This window comes from Cygnus olor, chromosome 9 (genome assembly GCF_009769625.2).
Source record: "Cygnus olor isolate bCygOlo1 chromosome 9, bCygOlo1.pri.v2, whole genome shotgun sequence".
Taxonomy (NCBI): Eukaryota; Metazoa; Chordata; class Aves; order Anseriformes; family Anatidae; genus Cygnus; species Cygnus olor.
In genome coordinates this window covers 16,254,429-16,268,736 of record NC_049177.1, presented here as the reverse complement: position 1 = coordinate 16,268,736, position 14,308 = coordinate 16,254,429, and the positions used below count along the sequence as shown (strand labels likewise).

Here is a 14,308-nt window from a genome sequence, read left to right as displayed (position 1 = left end):
CTCCTTTGACACGTAGCCCCATAAGTGCTGATTTATTAATGATGCCACCTCTTTTCAGCTCACCAGGAGGGGTGAAGGTCCGTCTCTGGTGACAAAGAGCCAGAGCCTGACTGCCCTCCCCGGGTCCCCGTACGCCCCGTCTGCAGGCTGCGCGCAGCAGCGCCACTGCGGGTCCTTCTCCAGCCTGCCCCATCCAGCCTCGTCTGGCCTCCCAGGTAACCAGGGGGGGCTGGAAGGCCACTTGAGCCCCTTGCTCACTCGGTGTCTGTCTGTAGAGCACACGCTTTGGGCTGGGTCATCTCAGATGACAAAATGCAGGTCCAAGCAGAGCTGCAGTGAAGGGGCAGCTGGGACAATGGTTTGCCTTCTTTGTGCTTTGTTAGATTTGTTGTGTGAGGAGTCTGCCTGTGTTGGCGTGGAGATCCCTTGCCTTTGCTTGTGGTGGGTGGACATGCCTGTTTGAAGCCACGTGGCTTAGTGGCTTAGTGCCATAGGGTGGTCTGCTTGTGCCAGGGTGTGTGACGTCCCCTTCCTGTCCCCGTTCAGACAGGAGACCAGCGAGCTCCTCCGTCTGCTCCAGCACCGACCAGCCCCAGGAACACTGCCCGGCCACCCGGTCCTCCTCCTTCAGCGAGGGCAGGACCTCCCTGGAGCAGCCCAGCTCCCGCGTCCCCTCACCCAAAGACCCCTTCTCTCCGGCCAGCGAGATGAGTTCCAGCACCACCAGCCAGAGCGAGGACACTTGGACGGGGAGCCAGGACGATGCGCAGAGCGACGCGAACGATGGGCCAGAGTACCTGGCCATCGGGAACTTGGGGCGCCGGGGCCGGGCCTGCAGCAGCGCCAGCACCAGCAGCAACAAGAGCAGCAGCTCCAACCTCTTCTCCTCCAGCAGCTCCCAGAAGCTGGACTCGGTCTCCTCCCTGGGGGAGCAGGGGGCGAGCGGAGGTGGGAGCTGGGGCCTGGGCCTGTTGCGCCGGTCCAGCTTCTCGGAGGGGCAGTCGTCAGCTCCGCAGGGCATCCTCAAGAAGAGCCACGTGCGCTCGCACTCTGACACCAACGTGGCCTCGGGGAAATTGCACGGTAATGGGGCTACTTTTTGGGGCGCACAGGGTGGCTTCGGGGTGTGGGCACAGATGTGGGACCACAGCCGGGTGGGAGTCACTGGTACCGGGATGTTGGCTGCCCCTTTGACTCCACGTGTCAGCTGAGCGAGGGGAGCAGTGGGCAAGCAGTTTGGAAATTTGTTTTTTTTGCCTTTTCCTGCTCCACAGTGGAGCAACGGGCTGACATCTTGTGTCCCAGAATGCCCAGGGCCAGTCTGGTTTTGGTGTTGGCAGCTCCCTGGTGGCCTTCACTTGAGGGTTAGAAAACACCAGCCATGCTGTGCCGTTATCTGTCCTGCTTTTCCCCTCTGGCCTTGTCCACCTGGGCCACGGCAGGGCATTGGGCTGAGGCCTGGGCTTCTTGTCATCGTGCTGGTAACGTGCTGGGCCCTCCTTGGATGGGTGAATGCATGGCGGGAGGAGTGGGGTGTGAAGGGACAGCCAGTCTGAGAGTCTGTCCCGCTGGTGCTGCCTTCATGGGAGAAACACAGATCCTTGCTGAGCGGTAACCAGTCTGTCTCTGTTTTCTCTCCCTTACTGCTGCCCTCTTCCTCCTCTGTCTGTCCAGGAGGCCTCAGGGATATCACCATTATAATAGAAGATCCAGTGGCAGGTTTGGGAGCCAGAATAAGCCCTTCATTAGTGATCATTGCATTACGTTCAGGATTTCCATCATCCCATTAATGTCCATGTAGAAAACAACAAAAAATTCTTTGTTCCCTGACTGCCAGGTGGTGCTTTGAAGGGTGCCTCAGGTTTGTGCATGTGACCTGACTGAAGATCCCAGCTTGCTCTTTTGGCAGCAGTAGACCAGGCCGCGGCTGGCGCCCAGCTCTCCTGCATGGTGTTTGGAAGGGCTGTCCCTGACCCGCTTCCCCTGCCCTCTCCTCCACCCCCTACTGCTCTGGGAACCAGCGACTAAGGGCTGGTAGCTAGGAAGGTGTGGGTTTGAACACCCTATTTTTCATGGAACGGGTCTGCAGTACAGGGGCGGTTTGATGCTGGCAGAGTTCAGCTGCATCCCAGCTAGCCCTGTTTGCACTGGGAGCTGGGACTCCTGGGTGCTACACCATACTGGGCACGGAGAGGGACCGGTCCCTCGCACAGAGTAGCAGCTCTGAAAAACGGTCTGTTTTGCATCTATTGATCAGCGGTGGCCCTGGGTTTCCTAGCTCAGGGTGCTGAGATGTCCGTGGCTGGAAAGGCTCCGTTCTGAAGCCCCTCCTGGAGGTTTTCTTACCTTCCCGCAGTCCTCCAGTCAGCCAGGTCAGCTGCTCTCTGGGGCTGTTGCTCTCCAGGGAGCACTGCTGGTTGGTTGTCCCCGATGAGGCCATCTCCTGGCGGTCCCCACCGGCTCCGCCTGGCAGCGGGTGGCCCTGCAGTGCGTGCGTGGGCAGGTCACCTTGAGCACTGCGGTCCTGACTTTGGGGTTGCCTGCAGGGAGCCCTGGCTTTTCCTAGCCAAGTGAGAGCATGTCCTTCAGACGCCTCCTTCCACCTTTGCCCAGGTTGCCTTTCAGGGCTGCAAGCCCCACTGATCCCTTGGTTGCTCGGGGTCCCCTTGTCTCATGGCCCAGCCGTGTGGGGTCATTCTTCCTTGGAGGTGCTCCAGGAGGAAGAAGGGGCTGGCAGAGGCACTTGCTGGAGGCTGTTGCATTCCCTGGATCTGCTAGGGGATAAAGAGGGGAAGGCTCAGGACTCGACTGATTCAGTGCTCTCACAAGCTTCTCTCCTTTCCCCTTCCTCCTCTCCTGCCTGAAATGCCCCTCTAGTTTTGTCCCCTCTTGGGCTTGGCCTCAGGCATGGCACAGAGCAGGCTAGCCAAGCAGAGGATTTCCCTCCTTGATTCCCATCCATTTGTGTCCACCCACGTGATGCTGAGCTCCTTCCACTTCACACTGAGATCCGGTCTGGGCTCCTTTGGGATACTGATGTGTGCCTGGTGTTGTCTTCCCCTGCAGAGTCCCATGGTGACACGGGCAGAGGCAGAGGGACAGTGTCTGGTTCCATCCAGAGCAGCGAGCTGAGCACACCCAGCTCCCTCTACATGGAGTATGGTGAGTATAGCGAGCCTGAGTCAGGACGTTTGCTCCTGGTCATGCACTGTAGTGCACTTTTGGCATGGGTGTGTACCCTCTCTGCTGCCTACGGTATGCTGAGGTGTCTATTATTCATATTGTTTTGTTATTTGGGGTATCCCTCATCTTCCGTTTTATCCTGAATAACAAACGTTGGTTACCTGGAGGCTGCCAGGAGTGCTTTCCTGGCTCTTGTCTTAGCAGCTCTGCCCAGGACGTGTAGGGATAGTGACTGAATGCGTGTGCAGTGCTGGGGCCCTAGGGCTGCCTGAGATCAGGGTCTCCTTGTGCTCCAGGGCACCTGGCCCCTGCCCTGAAGACGTTTGCAGACATGTCGGTCATTGCTCCAAAATCATTGCTGCCTTCTGGCTGAGAGCCACAGAGAAGCACGAGAGCATCTGGTAGCAGCCAGAAGAGTCAAGAGGCTTCAGGGCTTTCAGTGAGCTCCTGCTCCTTCATGTTTAGGGTGGGATGTTCAGGAGGGCTGGGCGATTCTAGGGTGCCTGCTGTCACGTTTTGTCTTGTCATCTTAATGGCACTTTGTTAGTCGCTGTTATCCATTAGGATGAAGCAGAGATCCGATACGATCTGTAGGGTGGGACAGGCCAGCTGTTGGCCACGTGGGCTAGCCAGTGTGTTGGTGCAGAGCGTGGGCTGTTACCCAGTGCTTTGAGCAGTGGGTTTCCAGGTCCTTCCCTCATATGTTTGTCTCTTGCTCTTCTAGACTCTGGCCAGTACCTGAGCTCGGGGGAAGGGATGTTCAGAAGACCCTCGGAAGGGCAGTCCCTCATCAGCTACCTCTCTGAGCAGGACTTCGGCAGCTGCGCAGACCTGGAGAAGGTGAGGGAGGCGGCAGCAGCCTGTGTGCTCAGGAGAAAGGATTTTGGTGCAGGTTCAGTGATACTTCCCTCTATGGGGGAGAGAATCCCATAGTACTTCCTGCTGTAGAGCTGTGCACAGAACTTCCATGGTGAGTTGCACATCGTTGTTAGGCCACCAGGATCTGCCCGTCCAGCATATACTGCAACGTGCTGGGGCTCCTCAGGGACATGTGCTGACTCCCCAGAGTGAATTTGTTGCACGTCTCTTCGTAGGATTCCCCTTGTGTTTTGCAAGTATTCTGGTGCCCAAGAAGGCTTTAATTTCTAGGTCATCACAGGACAGTAAGGTTTCATAGGGCCAGGAGGACATAAGGTCTTTCTGCCGCCTTCCATGAATATTAAACCCTTTCCTGTCACAGGTAGGGAACCGCATTTTACCAGGGCTTCCTAATTTCCCTGTTGTACAGCTTTGAATGCTTTTACTTTTTCCTCACAGGAGAATGCCCACTTCAGCATCTCAGAGTCACTGATCGCTGCCATCGAGCTGATGAAATGCAACATGATGAGCCGGCAGCTGGAGGAGGAGGAGGAAGACAGCGACAAGGAGATCCAGGAGCTTAAACAAAAGATTCGCATTAGGCGCCAGCAGATCCGTACCAAGCACCTGTTCCCTGCCTGCCAGGAGATGGGCTCAGACAGTGGGTGATGTTTTTGTGGCTCATCAGCGGGTGGGATGTGGGATTTCTGTCCATTGCCTGTTCTTGCAGCATCCTGCCTTCCTGCCCGTTTACGGGAAACAATCATATTGCTAATAGGGTGCTGCAGAGATTTGTGAAACTCTGCTTCTGTTGAAGATCGTGATGGGGCTGGTACCATACATTTGTAACTCTTGTGCTCTGGTGACACTGAATTAAGAAATGTGATTTCACTTTGAACGCATAACCCATTTTCCATCCTTGATGTCTGTCAAGGATGCCACGTCTGGCTATTGAGATCTCCCTTAGCTGTCAGTGACCCATGCAGACCGCTTCCACTGATGGCCTGGCTGTGTTGCCTTTTCTTTGCCTCCCAGGCCTTGTGGCGACAGACAGCGAGTCCCAGTTCAGCTCCCGTGGCTCCATGCGCCTGTCTGATTCTGGCTCTGCGGAGGATGTGGAAGAGTACGAGATACAAGGTGAGAGGGAACGGCTGCGTTAGCTTCTCGCGTAGAGCGAGGCTTCTCCTGGGCGTGATTGTGTTGAGGTCGGTCACACCGAGAAGAGCATGTCCCTCTGGCCTTCAGGATGGCTTTTCCCAAACAAACGGCTGAATGCTGAGCATGAGTTTCCCTCATGTGGTGGCATGACTTTCTTTCAAAATCCTCTGTAATCCTTTCGCATTCAGTGCCTCTAGCTGGTACGTGGTTTCCGTTTCACTTGCCAGAGCAGCTGTCAGAGCTAGAGAGATGGGAGAGCTGCTGCCCAGGCAGAAGGAGCCATACTTTTGCCCGCTTGTCTTTTGGGTGGGAGCGGCTGGCCGCTGGTCACATCCTGGCCATACCTGTGGTCTCTGGCCCTGGCAGCTGGGACAGCTGAGCTTATTGCATGCAGGAGACCGGCCTAGGCTCCTGGGCATCCCCTTTGTTTAAAACCTTGTTCATCCTCCGGGGTGGATGACTCATTTCTCAGCAGTACCTCCATCACGCTGACTTTAGAGGTGCGATGAGAGACGATGGAGCAATCCAGTCTCCAGCTATGAACTTCTCAATCTTCTCGTCTCTGCTGACAACAAAACCCTCATTTCAGTCCCCAAGGGCTAGATTTTGGGCTCGGTTTTGAAGTCCACGGAGGGGTGTGTGAGTTCAGTTCTGGGCTTCTCTCCTGCAAGTGCTGCTCTTGTGTTATGCCCTTTCCCTTTGGCCTGGCCAAAGCACTGAAGTGAACTGTTTTGTCATCACCGTGTTATACAGATGGTAACGATGGATCTAACCTGATTCAAATGTCCAAGAACGGCCTCTCAGTGTCAATGGCTTCCTTGTTCTCAGGTAGTACCCCGCAGTGCTCCCTTGCGGCACGCGTGCGTGTGTGTGCAAGGTGTGTGCGTGTGTGTGCCTCGCACGTGCACACTTCTCGGTGTGTCCCCTCGGGTATTACAGGGGGCGCAGAGGCCTCAGTCTCTGTACAGGCTCCTGAGGTGTTGAGTTCATGCTGCATCAGCAGGTCAGCTTCAGACCAGGCACAAAATCACCAAAATTTACTTCCAGACCCCATCTCAAGCCACTAGTGAGGATATTTCAGCTGTTCTCCCTCGCTGCTCTGTGTGTGTAAACCAGATCCTTGTGATCTGTGATCCGCCTGCTTTGGGAACCGTGACACAGTAGCATCCAAGTGTCAGCAAGGAAATCCGTGGAAGGGTGATGCTTTGTGGGGGAGCAGAGAGGAAGCAGGGGAGCTCTGCCAGGGGCACCGTCCTGCAGGGTGTTTTGCCTTGCAGTGGTTTGTATACACGAGAAGTGCCTCCTGTGGTGAACACTTGTCTTGTCTGGCGTGTGGCTCAGGAGAAGGCAAAGGCACAGCTTTGTAGCTGCTGGGCTGGGTGAGAGCACAGCCCTCTACGCTGTGGGACCAGGTCTCCATCCCAGAAATCCTGTCCCTCTCCAACATTATGGCTTGGGATGGAGCTGCCCTGCAGCTCCCTGTCTGCTGAAGATGAGACGTGTGAGACAGGGAGGGAGCCAGGAAGGAAGAAACCTCGCTCTCAAAATGACCCTGCTGTCAGCTTGTGGCCATGAGGCAGAGCTAGGACAGGACCAAAGCACTCTGAGGCTGTTGGTGCCTTGGGGGGAGTTATCCTGCTTGACTCTGCGGAGCTGGCATGCCGTAACTCCGATTCAATCCGTGGCCAACCCTTCCCTTCCTGCCCAGACTTGACTCAGGGAAGAATCCTTCCACAAAGGAGGGAGAAGCAGTGAGAGCAGTCAGGGCACAGGCGTTTTATTCGGATTGGAGGCCCTGGACACTGGGATCACGTGCAGCCAGGTCTTGCTTTCCTGCTGCTGATCTCTGCTGTCAGGCGTTTGGCACCAGCACGCCGCTCTTGCCAGAGGTGCTGATGCTCAGAGCTTCCTGGCAGCTCTGCTGTACCCAGAGTTTACAGCGCCCGTGGGTGTAGTGCAGGGTGGCTCCTCCTGGCCTGAAGCTGGCACCTGGGGGCTGCGGTGACTTCCCTTGGTTTGGGTGCTGTTCTCCAACATCCTGGCGACTGTCCCACGTGGAGAAAGCGTTGGCAGTAGTGGCGTTTTGGGCAAGTAACTGGAGATCTCTGGGGATTGTCTGCAGTTAAGGCTGGGGAAAGAGTGGTGGCATCATCCCAGCTCTAGCCCCTGAGGCAGCCTAGGGCCAAATGTGGCTCCCTCTGCCATCCCTGAGATGATGCCAGTGCCTGAACTGGGCTCTGCCCCAAATCTCCCGGTACTGCTTGGCCCATACTATGCTGTGTGTGCTCCACTGTTCGCTTGAGCTCGTCATAGCCTAGGACCATGCAAAGCCTTCCTGCACAGAGCTGAAGGCACCAGAGCATGGTAGATTTGTCTGTCTGGTGTTGTATGTGGTCAGGAGGCTACGTTTGCCTGAATTCCCTCTTTTCTGCTCTAGAAGTCTGCTCGCATGATGCAGATACTTGGGTTCCTTAGCATTAGGATGCTTTCATGTTGGTTTCTAGCAATGGATGTCGAACACGGACTGTTATGGGGCCATGCTGACCTCTGCTAGCGCAAGTCTGTAAATTTAGTGGAAGGACTGTGAAGGCTTGCCCTGGGCTCTTCGCACATCTTTCCATTTCTGAAGCCAGGAGCACTCAAAGGCAGGGTCACTTGCTCCCGCAGAGCACTCCGCTCTAATCCTTCGGAAATCCTTGCTCCGCTTCCTGCCAGGGCAGCCCCGTTCTTTGTAGGGGTGCTGACGGCTCGGCGTGCTGGCTCTCCTACTGCAGGGCGAGCGTGGCCAGGAGCGGACAAGCTCTGCGTGGGTCTGCGTCACCGACCTGCTCGGGGTGTAAGAGCAGAGTGACCTTCTGCCCTCCAGATGAATTCTTTGTCAGGGTTTAACAGAGAAACCTGTTGGAGTGAAAGAAAGCAATGAGTGATGACGGTACCTCTCAGGTACCACTGTGGTACCCAGACTGGCACCGAGGAGGGACGTGGGGCAGCCCAGGGCTGTTGGGGAGCTGATGGAGGGCTGGAGGGAGCCGGACCCTGCAGCATCCTGAACCTTGTCTTGGACTTCGGCCTTCCAAGGAAGGGCGTGATGGCTCTGTGGCCTCCGCAGCTGCAGGGACCAGCTCTCTGCATGGATGCTGACCTGTCTCTTGAGTGCAGGGCTCAGGCTGCCATCCCCTGTGGTGCAGCAGCTCACAAGCTGTGTCGTGGCCACAGTCTTACGTTACAGGTTGTGGTTAAGTAGAGAGGAGGGTTCTGCATCCCACTGCTAACGCCCTGCAGCGCCTGTACCGCTTAGAGAGCTACTAAACCTTCTAGCTAACCCCGCTGTCATGCCCTCCTAGCTCCAGCTGTGTGTGCACAACGTTTCAGGCCACGTAACCGCTAGGACTTGGTGTGCGACTTGCACCAGCAACCACTTGTCACACCCAAATCCCCGGCCGACTGTGTTTTTGCATCATCCCACCGCATCCTTGCCTTGTAATGCCACCAGGTGACGGATTAGACTGCACCTCTCCTTGCTGCTCCGTGTTACTGGTAGAAGTTGATGCTGTAGTTTATGTGCTTTTAAACAGCTTGATGAGTTTTAAAGTGAAGCTTTCGTTTGGAGTGAGTGCATCCTCCAGCCCTGCCCGGTCTGCTTCACCGTGTTTGTTTGTGATTCAGATGCAGACATCAAGAGGAATCCAGACTGCAGCAGGAAGCCCTTTCTCTCCTCGGAGTCCATGTACGTATTCGAGTTGTGGTGAGACGTCTCGGTACTCAATTCCCCTTCCCGTCCAGCTCTGCTCTTCCAAGTGCATCAGCTGCCATTTTGCACTGGGGCAGACATCTCTTTCTCCCTTCCTCCCTGTATTTATTTAGCAGTGGGGCACAGCTGGGTCCTAGTCTTGAGTTTGAGAAGCAGCACCTGGGATGATCAGGGTCATTCACATGCTGTGTGGGCACGAGGTAATATGTGTATTGGTGTCTGGAGAGATCCCCGTACCTCCTGGTAGTAGGAGGCTGGGGAGGGGACCTGGCATGACCGGGAGCACCCAGACTGGTTCCTGGCTTGCAGCTAGCTCTGAGCTTCCCCTGCCTTCCCCTCTCTCAGCCAGGACAGCCTGTTAGGCTACGTGGTGCTGCCCGTTTCACATCAACCCTCTTTTTGGTGTGTTATTAGCCAGCTTTGCTTGGGGGCAGCTGCAAAGACAAAAATAAATCACGTATATCAACTTCAAGCCTGTGTAGAGGTGCAGAAATAAGGTACCAGAGTTTGAGGGAGCGTTTTCAGCTTGAGCTGAGAATGGGATCAGAGGACGGGGGTATGTGAAGAGGGCACAGCATTGAGACCCCTGGCACTAACCCCTTCCTTCGTTGACCAGATCCCACTCCTTCAGCAATTCGAACTCGGCAGAAGCCGTTGCCATGGGCTTGCTGAAGCAGTTTGAGGGCATGCAGCTGCCGGCTGCCTCCGAACTGGAATGGCTCGTCCCCGAGCACGACGCTCCGCAGAAGGTAGGGGTACGAGTGTGTGTGTTTGTGTGTACAGGAAGGTGGCAGAATGGCCGGGGTGGATCCACCAAGGCACGTGGGGATGCCAGGACAGGAGCAAGGAAGCACGTAAGCACAGTGATTGGAGAAGCATACAAGCAAAGCTCCCACTGCTCTGTGGAAATCCCAAGTCACTGATTATTTGATGGCTTTTCCGTGAACCCCTGGCCTTGTGCCCACTGCCTCGGGCCTTTGCTAGCCCTGACAATCCCTTTGCGAGGAGGGAAGGATGGGTTTTTTTCCGGGCTGTGCCGCTTGCTGTGCAGTGCCTTGCCTAGCAGCCAGGAGGAGAGAGGAAGCAATGTGGGACCAGCAGCAGCTTACGGGTGGGAGCTGTGCAGGGCAGAGCTGGGGCAGCGGCACAGCCTGCACGGCTGCTCACCGGCTGCTCTCGCTGAGCACCTTCACAGCTTATTTGCTGTTGGTTTTCAGGGCCTGAGACGGTCTCTAAAAAAGTTCTTTAGGCGTCCCGGCTGGTATAAGAAAAGGCAGCTTTCCAAAAAGCTCCTGCTGGTACGTTGGGAGTGGACAGTGTGCCCGGAGGGAGCATGCGTGGGCCGTAGCGTGCACTAACTGCTCAACCCAGCAGTGCCCAGCTGGGTAACACCTTCCACATCTTCCCCTCCAGCGTGGAGGGTGGTTTGGAGGCAGGACTGAGTGTAGACAGCACCTAATACCAGTTCCCCTCCTCTGCTGAGAGTGGCTCTGGAGGCAAGAGGGAGGTTTGCCAGAGTTGGTGCAAACCTCCAGGGCAGCTCGGAGTGTTCCCAAGGCCCCGTGTGGCATCCCTGATGCCCCTGCCAACGACAGCAGGCTTGTCTGGTGCCTCTCTCACACCACATACAATATGCTAAACGGTCCCTTTATTGAGGCACCAGTGTGGAAATGAGTTGTCAGCGTGCTGTGAGGTCTGTCAGGGCCTCCTGGAGGCACCAGGGAGAAGAGCTGAGAGTTGAAGAACTCCTGAAGGAGCAGGAGGCATCTCCAGCAGTGCTGTGGAAGTGGCTTCTTCTCTGCCACCTGCAGCATGTTCTCTTGGGGTGTTTTGCTGCCACGTCCTCCTGGGCAGCTGTGCCTCGGCCTTTTCCTACTAATGTCTGCAGAGAATAACACTGGCATCTTGGTGGGTTTGCCTGTCTTGTGCTCAGCCCTCCTCCGTGTGGTTTCCTCCCAGAGGCTGCTGTGTCTGGTCTCCCCAAAATGCAGGTTGCTCTTCAGTGTGTGCTGTCCTGGGGATCTAAGGGACTTGGGCTCATTCCTGTTCTAGCTCAGCATCCTCTGCCCTGTGCCAGCTCTCTGCCAGGCTCTTCTGCTTGCCCATGACCTACCCATGCCCTGAAGGGCTGAAGGATCACACCCCGGTGAGCTGGGAGAAGTGCTCTGCTTGGGAAGCATGAGAAGACTTGTCCAGTTTCCTGGGCTGCTTAGAGATCAGGGAAGAGTGAAAGTGTGTGAAAAAAAAAAAACAAACAGAAAAGACCCCGCATGCAAATGGCAGTGGCAGAGCCACTGGAGCCTCGTACAGCAGAGTGCTCGGATTCCTGAGGAAATCCCTTCTCCAGCCCCTCTGTTCAGCCGGAGCAGCAGGGCTGGGCAGTGGTGCCAGGCAGTTTTTCAGGGGGCTGCGCTTGTGGGTTCCTGGCAAGCCAGACAAGTGTGTTGCCTTTTCGGTGCCAGGCAGGGATCTGACGCTCTTGCTTGCCTCTCCCAGCTCCTGCCCATCCCCGACTCTCTGCCCATCTCTCCCGACGATGGAGAGCACGCCGACATCTACAAGCTGAGGATTCGGGTGCGCGGAAACCTGGAGTGGGCCCCCCCACGACCGCAGATCATCTTCAACGTTCACCCAGCCCCAACGTAAGGACCTGTGTGGCATTGGGCTCTCCGGTACCTGCCCTTTCCCCCTTTCCCAGCAATGCCAAGGTGGATTTTCTGCCCTTCCTGCTTTGCTGGCGGGGCTTCTCTGCTCTCAGCCTGGTAAATCCGCGTTGGTCATCTCCAGCAGCTGGTGCTGTGCGATGGAGCTGGTGCCTGTGGATGCTGCCTTTGGTGTGCACCAGGGCTTGTCCCCTCTCCTTAGCTGTTGTCCACACCTAGGTGGCAATAAATATGGATGTCCCTGCCACGGAGAGCTAGGACAGTGCCCCTCCTCTGGTGCCAGGTGCCATCAGGGCTGGATTCATGCGTGTCATCTTTTGTCTCTGGGCAGGAGGAAGGTGGCTGTGGCCAAGCAGAATTACCGCTGCGCGGGCTGTGGCATCCGGACTGATCCTGGTGAGCGCTGGGACCCTGACCCATAGCTGGAAAGCAGGGAATAGCCTGTGAATGAGTGGGAAGATGCAGAGTGGGTGGGTCGTGGCAGAGCTCAGCATGAGGTCACTGGGAAAATGGCACACTCTTCCTCATTCCTCAGGTTCTACAGTGTCTGTGTCCACAAGTTCGGGTCACAGTTTTCATGCGTCTCCCTAAAGCTCCCAGCAGGTTCTGCTGTGGGTACAGCTGCTGAGCTCTTTGCTTAGCAGTCCTTCCTGAATGCCTAGGCAGGTGTGGCCGCATGGGACTGATGGGCACATGGCGGTCCCAAAGGCTTCCGCAGTCCGTAGGGAGCGTGCAGACTCCGGTGTTGGGCAGTTGGGGGCTGCAGGAGGTGGCAGCAGGCAGAACGCCCTGCTTGTTGGGAACGTTGAGCAGCGCTGGGGGTCTGAAACGTGGCTGGGCAGAGCCTGCACATCATCCGACCTCCCTGTCTTCCTGGGCTGGGCCAGATTACATCAAGCGGATGCGGTACTGTGAGTACCTGGGGAAGTATTTCTGCCAGTGCTGCCACGAGAACGCCCAGACGGTCATCCCCAGCCGCATCCTGCGCAAGTGGGACTTCAGCAAGTACTACGTGAGCAACTTCTCCAAAGACCTGCTGAGCAAGATCTGGAGCGACCCACTCTTCAACGTGCAGGATATCAATCCTGCCCTGTACAGGAAAGTGAAGTCTCTCAACCAAGTGTGGGTAAGACCCTTCCCGTGCCTCTCTGTGTGGGGTTTGGGTGGGGTGGGTGGCTGCCAGTTGTAAAAACGTGCTGGAGCGGCTGGGGAGAAGCGGATATGTCAGGTTTTGAAGCTTAAAACCTCAGCGCTGCGGGTTTCCATTCACATCTCGTTTCCTGTACAGTAACGTAGAGCGGGAAGGAATTTCTGCGTGGTGTTCAGCTGGGCCTTGGTGCTTTATTTCCTGGAGCACGTGCTGACTGGTTGTGCTTGCCTTATTCAGCATGGTGTAAACGTCTCAATACCTGGGAACTGCAGCTGAGGAGCAGCAGGCATTTCACCAGTGCAGGAAACGGGGCAGACATGTTTAGCTAAGGACTGTGATCTGTTTACTGATTCTTGTGTCCCGCCTTCCTCTCCAGATGCTGCGAATCCAGCTTTTCCACATGAAGAACATGTTTAAGACCTGCCGGCTAGCTAAAGAGTGAGTCCTGCGGTGTGAGGCTAAGCTGTTTGCTGTCCTGTGTCTGTCCCATGGCAATTTGCAAAGGGGGTCTGTGCAGACTGGGGATAAACGGAGGCTTGCAAAGTCTGTCCTGATACCTCTGTGACCTCTGAGCTTGTTCCTGTCTCTCACCTCTAGCACTGTTGAAGTCTTGAGGAGCTCAGTGGGGGCTTTGGGAGCTGGTGAAGTCCCGTGGATTGGGGTGTGCACCAGGTCACACTGCATCAACTGCAGTGACCGGAAGGGATTTGATTCGGGGTCTTGTTGGCATCCCTTGCTTCCTAAAAGCCTCCTGCTCCAGGCATGGAAGGTGTCTGGTGAGGGCTCTTTCCAAGATCCCACCACAAATGGCAGGGTGACTTGGTGAAGTGCTGAGCGGAGGGAGAGAGAAAGCAGAAGCAGTGCAGAGAGAGGACTTTGTGCAGTCCCTCGCCTCTGAGCTCCAGTTTTTCTGTCCTTGCAGCCTACTGGACTCCTTTGATGCAGTGCCCGGCCACTTGACGGAGGATTTGCACCTCTACTCCCTGAGCGACCTCAACGCCACAAAGAGGGGGGACCTGGTGCCTCGCCTGACGGAACTGCTGAAGGCAGGCAGCCTGCACGTTGAGAAGTGCATGGTAAGGCTTCATTCACCACTTGTGCAGCTCTGCACCCTTTGGAGCAGGCTTTGCTGCATAAATAGCCAGTGGCGAGGCCTTTGACATGCAGAGCAGCCACAGAGTTAACTGGTTAAATGCTAGCTGCTCCTGCCTGTTACACAGAGCTGCTACCCAGCAGGTGTGGGATATTTCTTAACCCATTTTGGCTTTCTCTTCCCTAACACGAGGTGTTGATTCTGCCTTGCTGTGCACGGTGCTGGGGATGGACTTTTGCACATGGCTAGAGCAGGGCACTGTGTCCTACTGTCCTTCTCCTCTCTACCTCCTGTCTGGCTTGCCAGGGAGACGAGGAGCATTTAGCCACTTTTTCCTCACCTTTTCTTCTAGCTGTGCCAAGCTAAAGGCTTCATCTGCGAGTTCTGCCAGAATGAAGACGACGTCATCTTCCCCTTCGAGCTCAACAAGTGCAGGACGTGTGAAGGTGAGG

At 56.0% G+C, this 14,308-nt stretch overlaps 1 protein-coding gene across 4 annotated transcripts in view; it reads left to right on the top strand.

Moving 5' to 3' along the window:
* The window catches only part of RUBCN (rubicon autophagy regulator), a 29,606-nt gene that overhangs the window by 12,769 nt on the left and 2,529 nt on the right, over positions 1 to 14,308 (top strand). The window contains exons 7-22 of one of the 4 annotated variants that reach the window (XM_040567778.1): positions 59 to 215; positions 547 to 1,083; positions 1,675 to 1,719; positions 3,067 to 3,162; positions 3,908 to 4,023; positions 4,501 to 4,702; positions 5,077 to 5,178; positions 5,953 to 6,027; positions 8,866 to 8,926; positions 9,567 to 9,699; positions 11,447 to 11,592; positions 11,945 to 12,009; positions 12,501 to 12,739; positions 13,140 to 13,201; positions 13,686 to 13,839; positions 14,209 to 14,302. In XM_040567778.1, the coding sequence (XP_040423712.1) occupies positions 59 to 215; positions 547 to 1,083; positions 1,675 to 1,719; positions 3,067 to 3,162; positions 3,908 to 4,023; positions 4,501 to 4,702; positions 5,077 to 5,178; positions 5,953 to 6,027; positions 8,866 to 8,926; positions 9,567 to 9,699; positions 11,447 to 11,592; positions 11,945 to 12,009; positions 12,501 to 12,739; positions 13,140 to 13,201; positions 13,686 to 13,839; positions 14,209 to 14,302 (2,284 nt within the window). The remainder of the gene's footprint in view (positions 1 to 58; positions 216 to 546; positions 1,084 to 1,674; positions 1,720 to 3,066; positions 3,163 to 3,907; positions 4,024 to 4,500; positions 4,703 to 5,076; positions 5,179 to 5,952; positions 6,028 to 8,865; positions 8,927 to 9,566; positions 9,700 to 11,446; positions 11,593 to 11,944; positions 12,010 to 12,500; positions 12,740 to 13,139; positions 13,202 to 13,685; positions 13,840 to 14,208; positions 14,303 to 14,308) is intronic. The other 3 variants (XM_040567779.1, XM_040567780.1, XM_040567782.1) reach the window with 3 other exon arrangements.